At 35.1% G+C, this 24,557-nt stretch overlaps 1 protein-coding gene across 4 annotated transcripts in view; it reads left to right on the top strand.

Moving 5' to 3' along the window:
* The window catches only part of LOC150102738 (ubiquitin ligase substrate adapter ZNRD2-like), a 77,866-nt gene that overhangs the window by 10,581 nt on the left and 42,728 nt on the right, over positions 1-24,557 (top strand). For 2 of the 4 annotated variants that reach the window (XR_016548935.1, XM_090399173.1), the window contains exons 1-2: positions 6,175-6,349; positions 11,129-11,287. Coding sequence is in view for 3 of the 4 variants with exons in the window: in XM_090399173.1 (XP_090255299.1) it covers positions 6,293-6,349; positions 11,129-11,287 (216 nt within the window). In the remaining variant the exon portion in view is untranslated. Of the gene's footprint in view, positions 1-6,174; positions 6,350-11,128; positions 11,288-24,557 lie in introns of those variants that run through there. The other 2 variants (XM_090399175.1, XM_090399174.1) reach the window with 1 other exon arrangement.

The raw sequence follows: 24,557 nt of genomic DNA, 5'->3' as shown, positions 1-24,557 counted from the left end.
CTTACAAACAACTTTCTCACACACTTAATCGTAAACAACTTTCTTGTGCTTATATACATAGCTGTTATACAAAACTTCCGATGGCAAAGCATTGCCTTTGTTTTTGACATTCTATAAACTTTAGTTAAAACAGTAAATACAATCAATTCCCATAGGGATATTTACATTAAATATTTAGCAAAAATTACATAGAGACAAACAAGGTTATTTTTGTACAGTTCTCATGAGACTTGATCTCTGTAAAAATAGAGGTAAACTGCTTTGGTATTTCTAAACTACATCGAGTTTTTGCACTGCTTTTTATGACCGGTCATTAAAATTGCTTGCAAGTGATAGCAATGGGTGACATATCCTCTGTTCTCAAAACTGAAGGAAATGACATCTACGTAGCAAATGTCAGTGACCAAGCAGCATATTTTTAAACATGGAAATATTCATGAATTATTATTTTTACAACCCTTTTTGCCTGTTTTCGTTTAAGAGTGTCCCTTATTTTTAATACATAGGCTTTTTACTCAAGAATTCTTAAGGTATTTATAAGTGTATTTTAAGGGTAAATATATGCAGACTAATAGAGGAAGAAATTTTGCACATGCCTTGTTTGGATGTTAGGATGTCTTCATTCTCTATACTTCTGCTGTTAGGCTGTTAAAGGGGGGGGGGTTAGGAAACGTGGGAGTGTTTGAGGAAGGTGAGAAGATTAATTAGAAAACCCAGTTTTTTTTAATATAATATATATATATACATATATATATACAGTCATACCCGACTTACGTGAATCCGGAGTTATGCGGCTCTTATATGTACATATTCCCGTCCCGTTTCATGCCTCACCACTAGTCATATCTTTCAGGCGCTGGCCGCATTTGCCAGTGTCGCACATGCTGTGAACAAGCACTGACGTGTTTCATGTGGTCTCCATTCATACACAATTTTTATAGTCTACAAACCTTGCGATTGTTTAATGTTATGTTCTTGATGAAAATTTTATCACATAAAAAAATAATAATGTCATCCAAAAGAAGCAAGTCCGATTCTTCTACAGCTAGCAAGAAAAGAAAAACATTGACTTGGGAAACAAAACTCAACATTATTAAGGATTTTGAAGGCGGAATGAAAATTTGTGAGCTAGCAAAGAAGTTTGATCTACAGGAATCCATAGTAAGAACAATCATAAAAGAAAGGTTTATAGATTTTGGAGGACATAGATTCTAACGAGGAACGAATTGTAGCCACAAGGCAAGGAATAAAAAAATCATTAGCTTGCTATGAAGAAATTTTGCATGACAAGAAAAAGATGGGGACTCTCTTGGGGGACCCTGTAACCCCTAGAGAGCGCGTCCCCTGGGTGACGGATAGGGGAGCCTACCGTGTGTGTGTGGTGGGATGGTCCGAATATACTGAATAAGGACTCATGGACCAGCAGGGCCATAAGGGGCAATCATTTTGATTGTAAGGGAAGCGGCACTCCCATGGACCCCTAGCTGGATCTGTCCTCTCCTTCTTCTACTTTGAGGAAGATCCACTTACTTTTATCTTTCCTATAAGGCCTTATCAGCCAACTCTTCTTATTTTATGACCTTTATGCTATTAGAGTACTCAAGGGCCATGGGGTCTTTTCATTTCTGGCCTTACAACTATGCCCTCCCTATAAACCTTACTATAATTCTTCTATAATCTACTCTTTCCCCTTCGATATAACCTTTTTCCTCTTATGGGTTTAAATTCGGAAGAAGGCTAGTTCAGAAGCCTTATGGTAGCAGCCCTACCACTGAACTATTCCATCGTCAGGCTAGTCCCCTGACATGGAGAACATAATCCTACTTGTAAGCAGAAAAAGATAATCGGATTGAATCTATGGGAAACGACCCTGGAATGGAAAAGGTAAAACAAAAATGGAAACGACAAAATATAATACACATAGCAAACTGGAATGTAAGAGGAATAGCATATAAAGAAATAGAATTAGACCAATTATTAAATGAAAGAAATTTTAAAATAGCAGTAATCACAAACAAAAAAGAAATTAAAAGGAACTTTGAGAACCGAAAACTTTAATGTGATATACAGTGGAGTCGACAGAGACTAAAGAGCACAAGCGGGAGTCATGATTTGGATTCATAACTCCCTTTCAAAACAGTTAAAACATTATAAATTATGGAATGAAAGAATAAGAGAAGCTAGAAGAAAAATAGATAGAGGCTATTTAACAATAATTGGTTTATATGCCCCAAAAGAAGGAAGAGAACAGGATAATATTGATTTTTATAATCAGCTACAAAACATATATAATAAAATAAATAAAAATGATTATGTAATTTTAGCAGGAGACTTCAATGCAAGAATTGGAAACATGAAAATTAATAATAATATAGGAATACATGGAGAACATACTCTAAACAGGAATGGTAAAAAATTGATTGACTTTGTGGTTTATAATAACCTAAAAATAATGAAATCCTTCTATAAACATAAAGACATACATAAATATACTTGGGCAGCAAGAGGATGGAAATTAGTATTAGATTACTTTATACTAAATGAAAAGGCATCAAAATTTTCACTAGATGTTAGAGTTCACAGAGGATATGAAATAAGCAGTGACCACTTCCTTGTTAAAATAAAATTAAGATTACCACCTAAATGGCTGCAAGTAACAAGAACAGAAAGAAAAATTGAAACATTTGTTTATAAAACTAGACTATTGAATGACACAAATGTACAGTGGCTATATGAACAAAGAATTTATCAATATCTAGATAAAATAAAACAAAATGAAGAAATAGAAATAGAATGGCTTAATATAAAAACGATACTAAATGCAGCAGCAAATGAAAGCTTAGGAAAGGCCAAAAAATTCAATAAAAGGAAAAAACCGAAGATATGGGATGATACAATCAAAGAAATAATCAAAAAGAAAAAAGAAGCCTATCACAAATGGTTAAGCAGTAAAAGATTAGAAGATGAAATAGAATATAAAAGAATAAGAGCCATAGCTAAAAGAGATGTCAGAAAAAGACATAGAGAATCATGGAACAAATTTGTTTCTAATTTCGAACATGATTTATATAAAATAAGACCCAATGTATATAAGATTTTGAAACACCTAAATGCAGATACCAAAGAAAACATAAAATTAAACACTGAATTGAAATTAGAAGAATATCTAAATTACTACACAGAACTGTGGACAGACAAATATTTTAAAAAAGACAACTGGCAAACAATTAACAAAAATGAAAAGGAAATAACTAAAGAAGAATTAGAAATCAGCCTGAAAGAAACAGGAAATGGATAATTACCTGGAGAAGCTAAGCTAGGTTCAGAACTATATAAATACGCAGGAACAAGATTCAAAGAAAGACTTATTATTTTTAAATAAAATTTACTCGACTGGTAATCCCCCCAATAGAATGGAAGGAAGCAATTGTGATTCCTATCTTTAAAAAAGGTAATAGAGATGACCCTAAAAACTATAGACGTATCGGTATACTAAATTCCTGTTACAAAATATATAGCAGAATTTTAAATACCAAACTAATGAAATATTCCGAAAACTTTATTTTAGAAGTACAGAATGGATTTAGAAAAGAACGATCATGTATAGACCCGGCCTTTTGCGTAAAATTAATAATACAGAAAAGAAGAGAATACAATTTAGAAACACATATTGCATTTATTGACTTTGAAAAAGCATTTCACAAAGTTAAAAGAAACATATTATTTAACATATTAAAAGAAAGACAAATACCAAATAATATCCTAAAAGCTATCACAAATATATATGAAAATAATCGAATACAAATAAGATTAAATCACGAGCTATCATATACGAGAGAGATAAACCAAGGGGTCTGGCAGGGATGTCCCCCTCTCAGCAACTCTTTTTAATATCTACTTAAACGAAATAATAAAATGGAATAAAAATTTACATCAAGGAATTAAACTTTCTCCTACAGTAAACTTAAACACTCTCCTTTTTGCCGACGACCAAATAATAATTACAAATTCTGAATATAACTTACAGAAAGCTATTTTAGATCTAAATGAGATATCCAAAGATTATGGTATGATAATATCAATAGAAAAATCAAAAACTATGGCCTTTAAAGGACAAGATCCAGCAAGAACTAAAATAATAATAGATAACAAGATCTTAGAACAGGTGAATTCATTTAACTACCTAGGATGTATGATCACATATGAAAATGAAAAATATATAAACGTAAAAATTGCAAAATATTTAAAAATAACAGGTGTAATTAACTCTATGTTTAAACCAAACCTCGTTCAAAAACAAACCAGACTAAAAGTATACAATACATTAGCCCTACCAGTCTTAATGTATGAAAGCGAAATCTGGACAATAAAACAAAAAGACAAAGATTAGCAATAACAGAAATGAAGTTTATGAGAAAAACTGCAAAGTATAACCTATTTGATCACAAAAGAAATGAAGAAATTATGAAAGAATTAAACCAAGAACCAGTAATAGAAAAAATTTTAAAATATCAACATAAATGGATGGAACACATTCAAAGAATGAAAACAGAAAGATTACCAAAACAAGCCTTAAAGTACAAACCATTAAGAAAAAGAAAACCAGGACATCCTCTTAAATGATCAACGATGACTTCTAAGGCCGGAACAGGCCATGCTAGGCCTAAATCCTTGATACGCATGATGATGATGATGATGATGAAGAAAAAGACATTATGCCGTCAGACGAATCTATTAGATTTTATGAAACCATCAACATCGAAATAACTTTCTTTTTTTTTATGTACGAAAAACTACAATTATGATTATATTTCTTAAAAAATATAGGAGTTTTTGTAAACCTTTGGTCCCAATTGTATTTTTGTATATATAAATGATGCAAAATTATACCCCGAGTTACGCAAATTCGACTTACATGCTTTTTGCTGGTCCCACCTACCGCGTAACTTCGAGGTTTTACTGTATTATTATATTTAAGCTCATGTCTTTGGGGAAGAGGAAGGGCTTTATGGGAAATAGAGAAGAGCATTAACTTTGGGTGCGAGCCGTTACAGTCGTGTTATCGTCATCGGAACATTTTGGGATAAGTGTAGGGCTATGTCATGACGGCTTGGTGTATCTGCTTTAGGGGAGCTTGTGTCGCTTATTGGTCGAAGTCGTGACCTAATTTTTATGTCATGGAGCTTCCAACACTCGGAAATTAGGTAGGGTCAGTGGACGTTGATTGAGTTTTGGTCACATTTTATGGCAATTGTTTCTGATATTCTAAGTGTTATTTTGTTGTCTTGTTTGTTCTATTATTATGGCCTTGTCAATTTGCAGGTTATGTTTCTGTTCAAATGTGTGGACTGCTATTTCTGTCTTCCCTGTACCCTGTATTCTATTTTTCTTTTTGATGTTGCAATTTTTTGTGTTTAAATGTTCTGGAATAGAGATGTTACAGTTGCGGAAGTGTTCTTGTAGTCTAGTCCATAAAGACCTGATGGTAGAACCTGTGCAAGTGACATCACAGTCTTTTTGGCAAGGAAATTTGTAGACTACATTGTGGTGTCTAATATTTCTTTGTGTGTGAGAGATTTAGTGGGTTTTAAGAGAGTTGCTAATTTTTGGTTTGTGGTGAATACTAGTTTATAGTCCGTGCGTTCAAAAATGTATTTGTAGGCTTTGTATGTGTTTTGGATGTAGGGCAGTTTGATAACCTTTCATGTTGGGAAGTCTGTTTTGGTTGTAGGGTTGTTTTGACGGGTTTTTGCTGTTCTGTTTCCATAATTTATTAATTGTATGGAATAGTTGCGATTTTTAAAAATTGATAATTCATGAATTATCGTTAATTTTCATTCATCGAAATCTTTCAACAATCGGGAAAGAGAATACTGCTGTTTATGACCAATCATAAAAATTGCCTGCAGTTGATTACAACAATGGGCCGCATATCCTCTGTTCTCAGAACTGAAAGAAATAACATCTGTGTTGCAAATGTTAGTAACCAATCAGCAAAGAAGTATAAAGAAATTTTTCCACTAAAATTTTAGAACAAGGTAGTCTGTATCTTGGTTCTCAAATCTAGTAATACTGAATACTTTCTTAGCAAGTTCGTATTGTAGGCTGAAAGTTTCAAAAACCGTAGTGCCATGATTTTTTAAAAGTAATAGGCCTGCAAATTTAAATTTTAATATGAAAAAGAGACAATGGATTTTGTTTAATTTTGTTATTAAGAAATCTCTTATTGAAAGTGTTTGTGACGCAACAGATAGTGAGTCATCCACCACCAGCCTACAAAGCGATCTCCAGGATGTACAAAAAGAGGGGAAAACTACCAGCACACAGGAGAAAAAGTCTGCATTCACTCGTAAGTAATTATAATAATATTATAAATTTTTGGTGATCAGAATGGGATATGTCAATGAAAATCAGCACAAATTAATTTAATGATGTTTATGTTTTACCCTCTGACATAAAAATTGTTTTTAAACTCTAAATTCGTTTGAAATTGATGCAAACTTCGTAACGTCTGCGATACGTCAAAATCAATTTTGGTGCAGTAAACAAAAGACGTGTTACAGACATCTTTGTGTGTTAAAGGGTTATTTGATGTTGCTTACGGGTCAAAGCTGTATAACTGAGAGGAGACCTCCACATAGCCTTTAAAGGAATGCAGAGAACCGACAAGTCATTCTGACTTAATGTTCAATCCTCACCTTCTCGTGGTGCACCCTGTTGCCGGATTTAGCCGACAAATTGGTCGGCTAAATCCAGCAACTTAAAGATCGGTATACTATCAACATAAGAAGCCTGAATGGCAAAGAAATGGAGCTAGCTGAGGAATTAGATAAGTACCAGATCGACATAATAGGGGTGACTGAAACAAAAAAGACAAAAACTGGTGAGATCTTTCTGAGCAATAAATACAAAATGTTATATTCAGGCAATGACAATCAAGGAAAAGGAGTAGCCATAGTATTCAAAATACGAGGCTAATCTTCTTGAATGGCAGGCAATCTCAAGTAGAGTGATGTGGGCAAATATCAAAATGTGGAATTGGACAATGAGACTTATTTGTGCCTATGGTCCTACAGAAGGTTCAACTAAGGTAGAAGTGGAGAAAGTTTTTAAGACTTTAGAAAAAACAACTGACACAATGAAAAAGGAAAAGTTGGTCCTTGTTGGGGATCTGAATAGCAGAGTACGAGGTGATTGTCAGACATACACAAATATTTTGGGAAAATTTGGAGAATAGAGCAAAGCTAATAATAATGGCAAATATCTGTTGGATTTCTGCTCAGGACATGGACTGGTTATTAATAACACCATGTTCCAACATAAAAATGTGCACAAATTCACATGGAAAGAAGAGGCAAGGAATAAGAAAAGTCTCATTAACTGTTATTGTTGATAGTAATGTTTTCTCCCTGGTGCAGGACACCAGAGTGTACAGAGGATTTGAAATTGGAAGTGATCACTATTTAGTCTTGAGCAGGATAAAATTGAATTTCATATTGAAAAGAATAACATGTAAGAAAGTTTTAAAGCAAATTAAAGTTGAACTGCTCTCAGATGTGAACTGTACACTAAAATACACAAAGATTACTGAAGAAAAAATGAAAGAGTTTGAGAACAGGAACCAAACTTTAGAGATTCAATGGCAAGCCTTGAAGAAAACCTTGATTGATTCAGCCAGAGACGCATGTGGTGAGATTGTCTGCAAGGATAGAAAAATCAGAACTCCATGGTGGACACAGGAAGTTAAAGAGGCAGTGAAGGAAAAGAAGAAAGCATATCAAAAGTTCCTGGCAAATAAGTCAGCTTGTTCTCTTAGAGAATACAGAGACAAATGTAAGAAAGCTAAACACTGTGTAAAACTAGCTAAACAAAAGTCATGGGAGGACTTTGGAAGAAACATTGCAAATAAATATCAAGAAGGTGGCAAAATATTCTGAAGGGTGTTGAAGCTTAGGAATGGAGGAAAGAGTGCTGTAAAAGAAGTTAGAGATGATAAAGGTGGCATGAAAACAGGAGAAAAAGATATCCTTGAAGTATGGTGTAATTACTTTGAAAACTGCTAAATGAAACAAGCAGTGATGACAGCACAGTGGTAAAAAAACACTGACCAGGCATGCAGTCAAGAATACATATCCATACTTGAAGTAGAAAAAGCCATCAAAGGCTTGAAATGTGGAAAGGCAGCAGGAGTAGATGATATTCGACCAGAAATGCTGAAGTATAGTGGTATAAAAGTCTTGCAGTGGCTGCATTGCATAGTTCAGAAGGCCTGGACAGAGGAACGAATTCCCGATGATTGGAGTAGAGCTCTCATAGTACCCATATATAAAAAGGGAAATAAAACTGAATGTGAGAATTACAGAGGGATTTCTCTACTGAGTGTTCCTGGTAAGATATATGCAAGTATACTTGAGAAACGGTTGAGAAGAATTGTAGAAGAAATCAGCATTCCATCAATTATAAGTCAGCAGTTAGAATTGATGGAAGTACAGGAAGATGGTTTAATGTTAAATCTGGTGTGAGACAACGATGTACATTATCCCCTCTGTTATTCATTATCTATATGGATCACATTATGAAGGAAAGTGGTATTAAACATGATATCAAAATTGGAGATGTTAATGTCAGCTCTTTGCTTTATGTGGACGATGTTATACTTATCAATAAATCCGCTACAAGTCTGCAAGATTCCTTGACTAAATTGAATAACTGTTGTAATAGATATGATATGAAGGTCAGCAATAACAAGACAAAGACAATGAAAATAGGCAGAATCGTTGAAAATGTCAACTGCATTGTGAACGGAGAACCTGTGGAACAAGTAAAAGATTTCACCTACTTAGGCACGATTTTATTGAAGATGGTAAATTAAATATGGAAATAGACAACAGAATTAATAAAGCTGGAATGGTAGGAAGTCAATTGAATAAATTCGTATGGAATATGAGAGAAATTAGTCGGAACACTAAATTAGCTGTATACAAAACATTGTTCAAACCAGTTTTAACTGATGGATCTGAGAGCTGGGTCAGAAGTAAAACACTTGCCCAAAGACTAGAGACCACAGATATGAGAATCCTGAGAAAGATTAGAGGCGTGAACAGATGGCATCAATGGCAATATCGTATTAAAAACAAAGATATTAGGAAAGAACTTGATATTGTCAGCATCCAGGAATGCGTTAGCAGAGCTAATCTCAGGTGGTATGGTCATTTAAACAGAATGGGCGAGGAAAGATTGGCGAAACAAGTGTTCTCTGCCAGGTTGGCAGGAAAATGACCCAGAGGAAGACCAAGATATAGGTGGATTGATATGGTACAAAGTGCCTTAGACGACAGAAATATAAGATCTGATAATATTGGAGTCTTGACAAGTAACAGACTGATCTGGAGGAAAATTGTAGATAGGAAGTTAGTAATGATGTAAATTTTTCATGTAGTACTCTCATATCCTGTACACCCCTTGAGGGTACATGGCAGGAATTTGATGATGATGATGATGAAGTTGAAGGCTTTCTTGCACACAAAATAAAATATATCATAAAAAGAAAATTAAGTAAGTATAAAATGTCCAGGTTTGGTGCAAGCTTAAACAGTATTAATAACAAAAAATGAAATAAACCTTGTTATGTAGATAGAACAAAATTGTACCCCAAAATCTTTACATAGAGTATAATCACCATTTAGTTCTTGATACCATGCAACCACATTCTTTATTCATTCATTCATTCTTGCTACAGTCTTCTTTTATAGGTTCTGCCTTTGGTTTCTTTGGCCAATACCTGCAGTATAGCAACCTAAGTGTCATGCTGCTCTTTATCCCAGCAGTAAAAAGATTGACACTTCTCTTATTCATCAATTTGTTAAATTTGGTGTGCCTGCCTTCTTCCATTTTATTAGTTCTGGCTTCATCTATCATTGTTCTTTTATACTTTCATAGATACTTTTTGATCCAGTAGCTCAGTTTATTGGTTGTCAAGCATTAAAATCAGATCTGCAGATAAGAGACATATTAGAAATGGTACTTGTAGTTGGCTGTCACACACATATATCTAGTCACCCATTTGTCCTGTTGCCTTGTTTGCTGTCACCCAGTTTGTGAACCATTTTGAGCAAGTTTGGTTTTCTAATCAGAAGCGAAACATCACTGGTATGAAATGGAATGCTTGACAAGAAAAAAGCTTATTTATATGGAAAACTTGGTTGTATTAAAAACAAGAACAGCAATGCCCATTGCCTGTTGTGAAATAGATAAATATATATATATATATAAATAAAAAATATTCAATTAGGTGAACTTGAAACTGACAAATAGTCTTGAAATCATAGAAGTTTAAACTTTTTTTTTTTTCCCCTTTGTAGTTGAAACTAACATCTGCAATTTATCTTCATTTTATATGCCATTAATGTTATATTGGTGGTCTGTTTGATCCAATTTCTGGTAGGCTAATGATGGATTTGGTGAAATTTTCATATTGCACAACATAGGGAACCATTATCTTTTTTATTTTGAATATAATTTGTTTTCATTTTAATCACTGTTAATGTCATCGATAGTCCTTTGCTTCTCAGCCGGCAGCATATGTGTTTGGTGGTGAGCCGAATTCCATTACAATAATTTCTGCAATATTGTTAAAGAAATTAACATTTAAATTAAAATCAAAATTTTTCAGTGTTTATAATTTCCCATTTGATTGAGAGAAGAACACAATACACTTATCAAAAACATGTTTCCTTTAGATACAGATTTAATATAACATGTGAAACAAGAGTTTTTGTTTGCAGTTGTGACTCTCTCTCTCCCCTCCTGCCATTTAACAGTGTGCAGTTTTCTCAAAAAGTTTTTAATTACCGTTTCTTTTGTTTGCCTGTGAGAAAGCTTATACCAAAATATTATTTTCCACTGAGTTTTTTTTTTAATTCAACAAGCTAACCGAAACTTTTAGCATTTTAGCTTCAGTTTTGCCACAGTGTACATAGCATTAATTCATCCCAATGAATCTTTATATCTTTGAACACATTTGATATTCTGAATGTAAATATTGCAAAAGTGATTGAAATGTTTTTGTTTCTTTATATATTATATATGAATAAGGTAACAAACTGATATTTTTAAAAACTGTTATTAGAGAATGGCAGCAGATACAGAATTTTGGGAACCTCCTAGTGAAGCAGAAATGAAAGTGATCCAGGCCAGGCATGAAAGATCAGATAAAATATCAGGTTTGATTGGAGGATATTTACTTAAAGGGTATCGGATGTTAAACTCAGTGTGTGCTACATGTGAGGTAAATAAAATTTGTTGTAGAATACTTTCAATAGCTCTGTTCATTATTTACTGGTATAAACTTCATATTTTTTTCTTTCTTTACAAGTAAGTAACTTTATCTGGAAACCTTTTGGGAAGATCACGATTTAACGGATGTTCTCATTCTTGGAATGGTTGGCTGAGTGGTTAGCATATATGCTCTCCATTCATCAAGCTGTAGGTTCACATTGCACTGTGGGCATGGATATTTAGTGAATATCTCGACGAGGAAGATGCATTCATTGCCAAAACATCCTATTTATTAGACTCTGATCAGTTTGAAAAAGTATGATACCTTCAGGGAGTCCAAATACTCATCGAGGGAGGACACTTACTCTACAGCTCTGTCTCCACCCAGTTCTTCAACTACAACAAACTGCGACCACAATCATCATCTACACCAACGCCATCTACCACCACTTGCATTTTCACAGACAATCACAAACATCCATGCCCTCTGCGGGATTCAAACCCACAGCCTTTTGGCTGGAGAGTGGATATGCTAACCAATCGACCAACCAGGCCAGCCTATATCAGGATTAATACTATTTTCCTTCACAGTGTGATCCATATAGATAATGAATAACAGAGGGGATAATGTACATCCTTGTCTGACACCAGATTTAACATCAAGCCATCTTCCTGCACTTCCTTCAATTCTAAGTGCCGACTTACAACTCAAATAAAGACTTAGTATTGCTTGATATAATGCTCCATTGACACCCTATAATTGTAGCATTCTGAATAGCTTTTCTCTTATGCCTTTTGCATAAAACTTAAATACAGACCTTTGTTCTCTTCCCATGATTTCTCAACTATTTGTCATAAAATGAAAATTTGATCCTGACAGCCTCTGTTTGGCCTGAATCCAGCTTTTTCTTCACCAAGCTTCCCTTCCACAATCTTTCTCAACCGTTTCTCATGTATACTTGCATAAATCTCTGTTATATACCAGGAACACTCAGTAGGGAAATACCTTTGTAAATCTCACGTTCAGTTTTATTTCCTTTTTTATAAATGGATACTATGAGAGCTCTACTCCAGTCATCTGGAATTCGTCCCTCTGTCCAGGCCTTTTGAACTATGCAGTTCAGCCACTGCAAGACTTTTTGTACCTCCATACTTGAGTACTTCTGGTTGAATATCATCTACTCCCACTGCCTTTCCACATTTCAGGCTTTCGATAGCTTTTTTCTACTTCAAGTATGGATATATAACTGTCAATTTTTAGGAAAAGACAACGTATACTATTATATTAATTAAAAAACTTTAATTAATACTTCCTATATTTTGGTAATGTTACATTACTGTCTTCAAGGAACATAAAATTAATGATATGTGCATGCAGGCACTAATACTGAACAAATGTGGCTGAAGACAACAACTGAAGTCAGTCCTAGAGTCCTAAAAGTTGTCACCTAGTGTTCTGAATTGGGTAGTAGTCTTGGCTATTTGGCTGTGTTCTAAGAATGCAAGCTTCCCATATTTGAGGCAGTCGCATGCATCTAAATTTGTTGACGTTTGGGGAGTTTTTTAGAGCTAAGGCTGATTCCAGGAATAATCTCTTATATTTATACTTACTGCAGTGTAGTGAGGTAGCTTTCTTCCAGCGTATTTTGTGGCGGGTGTCCAAAACATAGTCAGCAAGTCCTGAGTAGCTGTATTGGTTGAAACGGATATAATCCTTATGTTCAGATATCCTGATATTAGCTATCCTGCCTTGGCTGTAGTGAGACAGTTTGCAACTACAAGGGACCTGATATACTACAGGTAGGTCTAGGGGAAGTGGCTGACCCTTGGGGGAGCAGATAAGAGATGCCAATTTTTTATATGGTGTATAAGAAGTTGTCAAGTCATATTTTTTTTTGGATTTTTGTTAGCTTTTCAGAAATACCCCGAATATAAGGAATGGTGATAGATTTAGAGTAGTCTCTGTTATGGAGGGGGGGGGTGAAGTTAATTGTTTTTAGTATTTTTTGGATTTCATTGGGGTTGTAGCCATTTTCTACAAAGGTGTTAAGAATATGGTTAAGTTCATGGTTATCTGAACTGATTAATTTTGCCCTGTTATATAGGGTTTTAATAATCCCATATTGTTGCTGGAGGGGGGGGGTATGATTGCTGATGAATGTATCTACCTGTATGTGTAGGTTTGCTGTAAACAGAGAAAGCCAGAGATCCATCAGGCTACTGTGTAATTAGAGTGTCTAAGAAAGGGAGATTGTTATTGTTTTCTTTTTCCAAGGTAAACTGGATCCTGGGGTGTTGATTGTTTGTGTGATAAGAAGTTGTGGAGTGTGTCCAAGCCATGTGGCCAAATAGTGAACACATCATCTACATAGCATAGCAAGTTCTTTATGGACACGTTTCTTCAAACGTCTTCATAAAGAAGTTGGCCATAGGTGGAAAGTGAAGAACCCCTCTATTTGTTTATAGAATTTTCCTGCCAAACGAAATAGCCTGAGTTCATGGTAAACTGAAATAGGGCTAAGATATCGGGAGGAAATATGGCTTGGATGAGGTCCAAAGTATCTTTGAGTGGGAGATTGGTGAATAAGGAGGAGACATCAAAACTGATCATTATATCAGTGTGTTGGAGTGAGAGGTTTTCTACACTGGCTTTAAAGTGGACTGAATTTTTTATCTGTGAAGGTGTGTTGCCAGTTTATTGTGTGAGCACTCTGGCTAAATGTTTGGCTAATTTGTATATGGGGGAATCAGTGCCATCCACAATGGGACGTAATGGCACATTCTGTTTATGGATTTTTGGAAGTCCATATATTCTGGGTCTAGAGTTAAAAGGTTTTAATTTGTTAGTCTCACTTCCTCGGGCCAAGAGGTAACCTTCTTAAGGAGCCTATGGAGTGTTCTGATTTGAGAGCTGGTGGGATCATATTCTATAGGGAGGTAAATAGACCGCTCTAACAGTAAAGAGGAAAATTTACTTGTGTAGTCAGTTTTGCTTAGAACTACAGTGGCAATTTCCCTTATCCGCTTTAGTAATTATTATTTTACTGTTATTTTTTATTTCCTGTAGAGCTTTGAATTCTTCTTTAGATAGGTTGCTTTTTGGAGATTTAGCTTGGGTAAGAACACCGGCTACATCTAATCTGATATTGTTGGCAGTATGGTTGGGAAAGTTGCGAATACCATGTTCTACCTGAATCATTATTTCTTCAGTAGGGATTTTTTTCGGTGCTACGGCAAAGTTGTGGCCTAGCGAGAGTGTGCTGATTGCTTCAGGCTTCAAGGTAAGGGATGACAGGTTTATTACTGTGTTGAGAGGTAGTTGAGGTTTGCAAGCAGAGTTCTTTTTTAAACTTTCAAATTTTTTGATGTGTCAACATCATACTTTTTGGAATTCCTTTTCTGCTGAACGCCGGAGAGGATCGTTCAAAGGTCATCGTTCAGCATGGTGGCAAGCTCTTCTTCTAGCTCACGAATAGCCTTGTTATTATCAGCCAAGAGACAGCGGGTAGCAATTTGCTCCCATAACAGAGCGAAGCTAGTGTGTCTATATATGCGGAGAGTTGTAGTGGAAGTGAATCGGTGCTTTAATTTTACACAATTAGGGATCACATTATTTTCCCAGCAGTGTTTTAGAAAGGCTAATTGATTCAGTTGTCTAGAAATCTTCAGTTTTAACTTGCCGTATAGATGGGCCTTGTGTGCGATGGAATTTCCATGGATTATTGTAACTTTTGTAATAAACTTACACACAGTTGGTGACACATAACTGTCAATTTTTAGAGAAAGACAACGTATATTGTTATATTAATTAAAAAACTTCAATTTATACTTCCGGTAATGTTACATTATCTTCAGGGAACATAAAATTAATGATATGTGCACGCAGTCACTAACACTGAACAAATATGGCTGAAGTAGGTCCTAGAGTCCTAAAATGTGCCACCTAGTGGGCTAATTTGGGTAGTATTCTTGGCTGTTGGGCTGATGTTCTAAGAATGCAAGCTTCCCATATTTGAGGCAGTCTCATGCATCCAAATTTGTTGAGGTTTGGAGAGTTTTTTTAGCGCTAAGGCTGATTCCTGGAATAATCTCTCATATTTATACTTGCTGCAGTGTAGTAAGATAGCTTTCTTCCAGCGTATTTTGTGGCGGGTGTCCAAAGCATGATCAGCAAGTCCTGAGTGGCTGTATTGGTGGAAATGGATATAATCCTTATGTTCAGATATCCTGATATTAGCTATCCTGCCTTGGCTGTAGTGAGACAGTTTGCAACTACAATATGGTGGCAATACTGATTTTCGAATTGATTGCTGCAGAAATCTGCGCATTTCTGTTCCCAGATGGTGTTACTTACTTTCGGCTGTAGTTTCGTTTCCACAATCATGGTGACCTGCACGCTTACCGCAGTAATGTAGTGATGAGCGATACCATGATTTTTCAATCACAGTACGAATTGATATTGCAGAATTTTTGCTATGTAATTTAGCGTGTGAAAGTTGCTTTCAAGTTGCGGTGGTGGATTATCCATGTTAGTAACATGGAGAAAAAAGACAGAAAATGTATTTCGGTAGAAGAAAAGATGGCAAGTCTGCGACGTGTAGATTGGCATTCCAGAACACGTGTGCATTTAGCAAAAGATCTTGGACTCTCCGTGTCCACTTTGAACATGATAGTAAAAAAAAACAGATCAAGCACTGAACTCAATGCAAAGCTATCTGGCGCGATGTCAAAATTAAAAAAAAAAAAAAAAAAGGAAAAACAATCAACAAAGATTATTTTAAATAGATAAATGTAAGTAATTGTAAATTCATTTATTTTCAGTTATTAAATTTTGTAATCTGGTATGTAGACTCACATACTAGTAGTAAGTCATCTTTTAGCCTTATTTAAATGTTTTTTTACATTTCCTGCTATTTACACTTTTTTCCATCAGTCCCCTGAAAAGTGTAAAAAAGGGGTTTTACTGTACTGTTATATTAATTAAAAAACTTTAATTAATACTTGCTATATTTCAGTAATGTTATATTACTGTCTTCAGGGAACATAAAATTAATGATATGTGCACGCAGGCACTAATACTGAAAATATGGCTGAAGACAACAACTTGAAGTCAGTCCTAGAGTCCTAAAAGGTGTCACCTAGTGGACTAAATTGGGTAGTAATCTTGGCTGTTGGGCTGATGTTCTAAGAAAAAAACGCAAATCACGGGAAATAACGTCCACATCAAGTTGTTAATGGCGGGAAAACAATACATCGTAAGAATTGGCCTTAAGACGGGACCAACGGAAAATGACGTAAATGGCAGGAAAACGTAAATTGTGAGAACGTAAAAACGGGGTTTTACTGTATATTGTCTTTCCCTAAAAATTGACAGTTATGTATCACCAACGTATAAGTTTATCTACAAGAATTAGAAGTATGGATATGTATTCATGATTGCATGCCTGCTGAGTATTTTTTACCACTGTACTGTCACTGCTTGTTTCATTTAGCAATTTTTCGAAGGATATCTTTTTCTCCAGTTTTCGTGTCAACTTTATCATCTCTAGTTTCTTTTACAGCATTCTGTCCTCCATTTCTGAGCTTTTTCAACAGTATCCAGAATATTTTGTCCCCTTCCTGATATTTATTTTCTATGTTCTTTCCAAAGTCTTTCCATGACTTTTGTTTAGCTAGTTTTACACAGTGTTTAGTTTTCTTACGTTTGTTTCTGTGTTCTCTAAGAGCACAAGCTGACTTATTTGCCAGGAACTTTTGATATGCTTTCTTCATTTCCTTCACTGCCTCGTTAACTTCCTATGTTGACCACGGGGTTCTGATTTTTCTGCCCTTGGTGACAACCTCACTAAATGCCTCTCCAGCTGAATCAGTCAATGTTTTCTTCCAGGCTTGCCACTGAATCTCCAAGTTTTGGTTGCTATTCTCGAACACTTTCATTTTTTCTTCAATCATGTTTGTGTATTTTAGTCTGCAGTTTACATCTGAGAGCTGCTCAACTTTTATTCGCTTTTAAAACTTTCTTACATATATTCTGATATTTGCCCACATTACTCTACTTGATATTGTCTACTTCAAGAATCAGTAACATAGTCAATAATATTAACAATATCAAGTAGTGATGTGGACAAATATCAGAATGGGGAACTGGACAATGAGACTTATTTGTGTTATAATCCCACAGAAGGTTCTACTAAGGTAAAAGTGGAGGAATTAGCCTCGTATTTAGTGTTGAATAGTATAGCTACTAATTCTTTTCCCTGATTGTTATTGCCTGAATATAACATTTTGTATTTATAGCTTAGAAAGATCTCAACCAGTTTTTGTTTTTTTTTGTTTCAGTCACCCCTATTATGTCGATGTGGTACTTATTCCAATTCTTCTGTTAGTTCCATTTCTTTGCCATTCAGGTTTCTTATATTGATAGTACCGATCTTGAACTCTGGTGATATTGAGTTGGGATTAAAATTTAAATGCATTTATTTTATAAATAATGTGAGCAATTATAGAGTATAAGGAATATTGAGGATTTAATTATAAACATCTTTGAATTTTTTTTTTTGAAAAACTTGTTTTGGAAATTCCTGCATATATTTTGCATATGATTTTCTTTATTTTAATTTTGGGGAAAAAAGTGCGAGTTATATTCATGTAAAGACGGTATTTTCTGGGTTAGTGAAAATGTCAGGGCAAAGAAACTAGAAATTCAAGGGTGAGATGTAACAAAGATGGCTTCTTGGGAATAGCCGCTTGAGAGGGTTTACACTATATTGCAGAGTCAGGTGAAGTGTGAGAAGAGTAATAATGGCTGTAAGAATACTAGGCAATGCACTGATTTTTCTGTATACAAATGCTAGGAGTATTAGGAATAAAGGAATAAGTTGTGGCATTGATTGACCAGTCTCTCCAAAGATTATTGGGATAAGCGAAAGTTAATTAATGAAGAGGATGTGGTAACAGGTATAAAAATTGAAAGAGTGTAGCCTATTTTGGCAGGATAGGGAGGGTAAATGTGGTGGTGGAGGAACTCATGATAATAGATGTATTGTGCCCTCTCACGGTGGAGAATCACAGTGGAAATAACACTAATGGCTTTGAGAGTATATGGTGTGAGATAGATGTTTATAAGACAAGATATTTAGTGGGCTGTTACTACAGACCAGGGAATATAGATGGTGATGAGCAGGAAATGTTTAGGCAATTTGGCAAGTGTAAAGCCAGCGATCATTATGTGGGACTTCAACTATAGTAATATAAACTGTACAGAGGAGACAGCATGCAGCCATAAGGGAACTGAATTTTTGACTTTCTTGAGAGACAACTATCTCAGGTTGCATGTGATAGAGGAAACACAAAGATCATCATTTTTGCATTTGGTCATAGCATTGAAGAATCTGATTGTGACTGAGATGACATACGTTCCTTCCCCATCCCACCCCATTGGTGAGTATGATCATGTAGTCCTGACTTAGAAGATGAATAGGCATGTGGTATCAAAACAGAAGGAAGTTATGTGGAATTATAAGGCAGGCGACTATCATAGACTTAGAAACCAGCTTGCAGCAGTACAGTGGATGAAAGAATTTGAAGGAAGAGAGGTCATTAGTACATGGGAGATACTTAAGTAAAAATTATTGACAGCAATGACAGATTGTAAACCTTTAGTGAAGAGGATAAAGCATTTTTGTGTCAAATGGATGACAAAAGGAATAAAAGGGAATTGCAGAAGAAAAAGAGATTATGGAATGCATATAAAGAGAGAGAGAGAGAGAGGTGAAAGGCAGTTGCATGAGGAATATAAGGCTCAGGCTAGGAAAGTGACTAGTATTGTAAGGAGAGAAAAATTGGAATATGAGAGGAGACTAGTGCAGCAATCCAAGAAAAATCCTACAAAATTTTTTCCCTATGTGGCGAGTAGGAGGGGAAAATGATTGTGGATAGATTACTTTCTGGATAGAGATAGGACTTGGGTGACCAATGCAGATGACATAGTTGAGCTACTGTCTGACCACATGTACAAGAACCCTGGCTCTAGCACAGTCCCAAGAAGAGTGAATTCACTTTGAAGCAGAGAAGGAATAAGAGGTGATGTATGAATTAGTAATGAACATGCGAAATTACCTACTTCATATGTAAAATTTTCCAACTGTTGTACAAGCAAAATATTGTAGTTACCGCTTTAAAAACTAGAATTTTCATAAAAAAGCTAATTTTCCGACATATAATAATAAACACTCATCATTGATTACCATGTTATCAGAATGGATTCACCTTCTTCTGCCACATGCAGAAGTGTTGAGGGATCTTGCATCCGTTGCTGGAGTATTTAATGATCACTTTATTAGAGTGTTCAATCCTGGTACAGCAGGCTTTATTCTTAAAGGAAGGAGTGATGGAGTGTCAGAAGTGAATGAAGAGAATACATTCTGAATAGCGAATACACTAAGGCAAGTAAGGCAATGCTCAGTAAGGTAAGGTGACTACATGGAATTTCACTACGTGTTTTAAGAGAATGTGTTGTGGAACTGACCGTGCCATTAACTTGGCTGTTTGACAGGTTCCTGGAGAGTGGAAGGAAAGTAAGGTAGTGCCATTGCCTAAAGATAGTAGTATAATAGAGGTATCAAACTATAGGTTTGTTTAAAACTAAACATACACATAACCACAGTTATTAAATTATTTTTAATAGTAAATCTTACATCCTAAGTATCTTAGGACATCATCAGTACAATTATTTCAAACAATACTAGGAATAACAACATGCAGTAGCGTGTTATAGAATTAAATTAAAATAAATATATCTGATAAAAATATATTAGATTAAATTAAAATAAAACAACATACAAATTTATTTTACACAATTAAGGATGACAATTTCCCAGACTTTAGGGATAGTAAGAATGTCCTTACAGTTTTAGTTGGGTCTGTGATGTAGGGCTTCAGCACTTTCTTTAGATAAACGCTCATGTTTATATAAGGATCTGTGTAGAAGTTTGGTATTTTTCCATTTGATCCTATGGTTTGGGTCTTCAACTCTGTGTTGTGTGAGGCCAGATTTGTGCAGTTTGATAAGACGGATATTGTCTTGATGTTCAGAGATGCGTTTAGTAATAGATCTTTCTGTTTGTCCATAGTAAGACATCTTACAGGAACGTGGAACTTCGTAAACGCCAGGTAGCATCAAAGGTGAGAGTTTCTTTAGGCGAAGATAACAAATTATAGATCTGGTTGATTGGTTTGTAGCAAGTTTGTATTTCTTCATAATTTTTCACAGATGTTCAGAGATGTCTTTGACATACGGTATGGGAATCCTACAGACTTGTTCTTGTCTAGGTTGATGTGTGGGGAAGTGACTGTTGATTTTTTTGATAAGATGGATATTGTCTTGATGTTCAGAGATAGGTTTAGTAATAGATCTTTCTGTTTGTCCATAGTAAGACATCTTACAGGGATGTGGAACTTTGTAAACGCCAAGCAGCATCAAAGGTGAGAGCTTCTTTAGGAGAAGGTAACAAATTATAGATCTGGTCGATTGGTTTGTAGCAAGTTCGTATTTCTTCATAATTTTTGACATACGGTATGGGAATCCTCCAGACTTGTTCTTGTCTAGGTTGATGTGTGGGGAAGTGACTGATGATTTTTTGAGTTGTTTTTGGATTGTATCCAAATGAAATCAAATCAAACTCAAATCAAAACACAGAGTTGGAAACCCAAACCATAGGATCAAATGGAAAAACACCAAACGTCTACATATAAACATGAGTGTTTATATAAAGAAAGTGCTGAACCCCTATGTCAGAGAACGCAACTTAAACTGTAATGACATTCTTACTATCCCTAAAGTCTAGGAAATTGTCATCCTTCATTGTGTAAAATAAATTTGTGTGTGTTATTTTATTTTAATTTAATCTAATTTATTTTTATTCAGATATTTTAAATTTAATCCTATAACGTGCTACTGCATACATAGTGGGATTCCATTATAAACATGTGCCCTAATTGTATGTTATTCCTAGTATTGTTTGAAATAACTGTACTGATGATGTCCTAAGATACTTAGGACGAAATATTTACTTCTTAAAAATAATTTAATTACCGTGGTTATGTGTGTATGTTTAGTTATTAATACTCCACAGGTTTCACTATATAATATAGATTTGTTTGTATTTCTCCTATAGTTATTAAGATTTTGGAGGAATTTGTAAAAATTATGCATACAGAATTGGGCAGATGAAGTCAATATCTATGCAGGCCAGCATGAATTTGTTAAAAGATGCTCTTGTTTTAGTAATCTGGTTACATTTTACAATAAAGTAATGAGCAGTGGATAAGGGTAAGGCATACATTGTCATTTTTTTGGATTTCGCAAAAGCATCTGACATTATGCCATGTGACAAGTTGGTTTTTAATTTGCATATGGGTTTGGATATCAGGTTAGTGGATTGGATTTGTAACTTGGCTTTCTGATAGATATCATAGAGTTGTATAGGGAGAGTGGTATTAGTAAGTAAGAAGATTACAAGTGGAATTCCACAGTGCTCAGTATTGGACCATTACTGTTCAGATTTTGTCAGTGATATTGTCACACGACTACTGGAAGATATTTGGTTGGTTGCAGATGATGTGAAGCTTGGGAGAGTTATTAGTAATAGTACTGATGTTTTGGCTCTTCAAGAAGATTTAAATAATCTACAAAGGTGGTCAGATGAATGGGAATATCAGTTTAATCCAACTAAATGTAAGGTTTTGGAATTTGGAATCCACAGATGGGATGCTTCATACTCACTTGCTGGAATTATTCTGGAAGAAGAGGAGAAAACAAGGAATCTTGTGATGATTGTGGATAGAAATTGTGGAAGGTAGTGCCACTGAAAAAGCTTTGAACAGATTACATCTAAATTTCTGTGCTCATTTCTGGGTCACTTGGATTTGAAGAGGATGAAGTAACCTTAGAGAGGGTACATAGATGGATAACAAATTAGATCAGGACTGTTGATTATGAGGATAGACTGAGGGCATGCAGACTGCAGAGTTTGGTGGATAGAAGACAAAGGGGGAGGATATCATTGAGCTGTTTAAGGTGTCAAAAGGGTTATTATCGAATTAACACTGAGGAGATTTTTTATGTGATAGAACGAGGGGAAGAAACAAAGACAAGGGACCATCCTTAGAAGTTAAAAAAACTAAGTAGCGAGTAAAAGGGTGAGAAGTCAGTTTTTTTGCATGGAGAGTGGTAGGAACATGGAATGCATTGCCAGAGAGGGTGGTGAAAGTGCAAATGTGGATTAGTTTAAGGAGTTGTACAATAGACTTTATGTTGATTAGTGTTGACCTCCCACAATGAGGCCTGTGATTCCATGGAGATCAAGAAAATAATAATAATTATCCAAACATTGATTGGGTAGTTATGAAAAAATCATGAGAAAAATGAAGCTGAATTTATTAACCTCATACTTGACTTCCTGGAGGTCTCTGGTAATAATGATGATAATTTGAGTTGCAGTAACAGATACTGTACAAAATTAATGCACAGATATTTAATTATAATCTTTTTTTTTTTCTCCCCTTATCTATTTATGATAGATTTACAAAATCTTTAGCATTATTGCTGTGTGTGAGCAAGAGAAAAAGAAGAAAGGCATAATCTGTTGGCATGTTTCTTGAACCTCTGCAAGTCAATCTTTGAGAAAGACAGAATGATAGAGACAGTTTCAGAGAACAGGGTTAGATGGAATGGAAGAGAAGTTGGTGTATAAAATACTGTGAGTTGGCACATTGGGTGGCAATAAATATTTATAATTATTGCCACCCAATATATTTATAATTCTTTTCAGTTGGTTTTGTAAATTTGAACCTGGATATGGAAATTGTATGTTGACTAGCAGCTGCTTGTGTTCTTATAGTTTTGGAAGGAAGGGACAAATGGAGGTGGTTTGCTCTCTTCTGGATAATATCAAGAATTCTTAGGTAGTTTACATGTGCCACCCTAAACATGGTAGCAGTATTCCACATTTGAGTAGGTTTGAGATTTATGTAGTATTAGCAGTTCTACCGATGAGAAGTGTCTTGAGTGAAAGTACCAAGTTTCTTGGAGGCTGAAGAAGTTATGATTGTGATGTGTTTGTGGCAGAAAAGTCAAGAGGTGCAAGTCATCTCAGGAAGTGAATTTGTTCTCATTCGGAGGCCTGCATATTACCAAAAGTAAGGGAAAGTGAAGTCAGATCTTTCTTAAGAGAGATATGACATAACATTGTTTTTGTAGCATTAAAGTTCAAGGTTACCTCACAGCCATTGCATGATCACATGTTTAAAAATTATTGCATGGACAGTGGATTCCTAAGACTCATCATGAGAGACCCATCATCATCATCATCATTGGCTCAGCAGCCCTGTTGGGCCCTGGCCTTCTTCAGAAACTTCTGCCAGCATTCCTTATTCAACTCCTCCAATTCTTTACTCCTAAAACCTTAATATCTTGCATCACTCCGTCTTCCCATCTTAATTTAGGTCTTCCAATTTTTCTTTTCTCTTCCGGCTTAGCATTAAACATCTTAACTATTCTATTACTGTCCGTGCATATAACGTGCCCAGCCCAACTTAATCTATTTATTTTTATGTACTTAATAATGTCTGGCTCATTAAATAATCTGTATAGTTCATGGTTATATCTTTTCCTCCACACACTCACACCATTCTCTTGTACTGCTCCAAAAGTATATCTGAGAACTCTTCTTTCAAACAGACCTAGCAATCTTTCATATGCCATTGATAATACCCAGTTTTCAGAGGCATAAGTTAACACCGGTCTTACAACTGCTTTGTACATCATTATTGTTTTTCTTGAGATCAGATGTGACTAGGTGTTTCCTGAGTCCGCAGAAGCATCTGTTTGCAGAAAGAATACGTATCTGAATCTCAGTACTGATATCATTTTTCCAATTAACTTCTGATCCCAAGTATATAAAACTATGTACAATTTCAAATTTATAAGAACTAATTTCAATTTGAGAAGGATTATTATCACAAATCTTTCTAGTTACTGGCACATGCTTTGTTTTTTCTCGGTTAATCTGCAAATTCATCTTCTTTGCTGCCTTTTCTAAACTGGTGAAAGTTTCTGCCATTGCTTTTCGTGTCCTTCTTATATCAATATCGCCCGCATATGCCATAATTTGTACTGATTTGTAGAAAATAATTCACCTTGTATTAATGCCAGCATCTCTGAAAATCTTTTCAAGTGCTATGTTAAACAATAAGCAAGCTAAGTCATCCCCTTGTTGAAC

This window comes from Typopeltis vanoorti, chromosome 10 (assembly GCF_054136105.1).
Source record: "Typopeltis vanoorti isolate ZY-2024b chromosome 10, IOZ_Tvanoo_1.0, whole genome shotgun sequence".
In the NCBI taxonomy this organism is placed as follows: Eukaryota; Metazoa; Arthropoda; class Arachnida; order Uropygi; family Thelyphonidae; genus Typopeltis; species Typopeltis vanoorti.
Note: the sequence above shows the minus strand (reverse complement) of the source record. Positions and strands in the feature narration are given on the sequence as shown.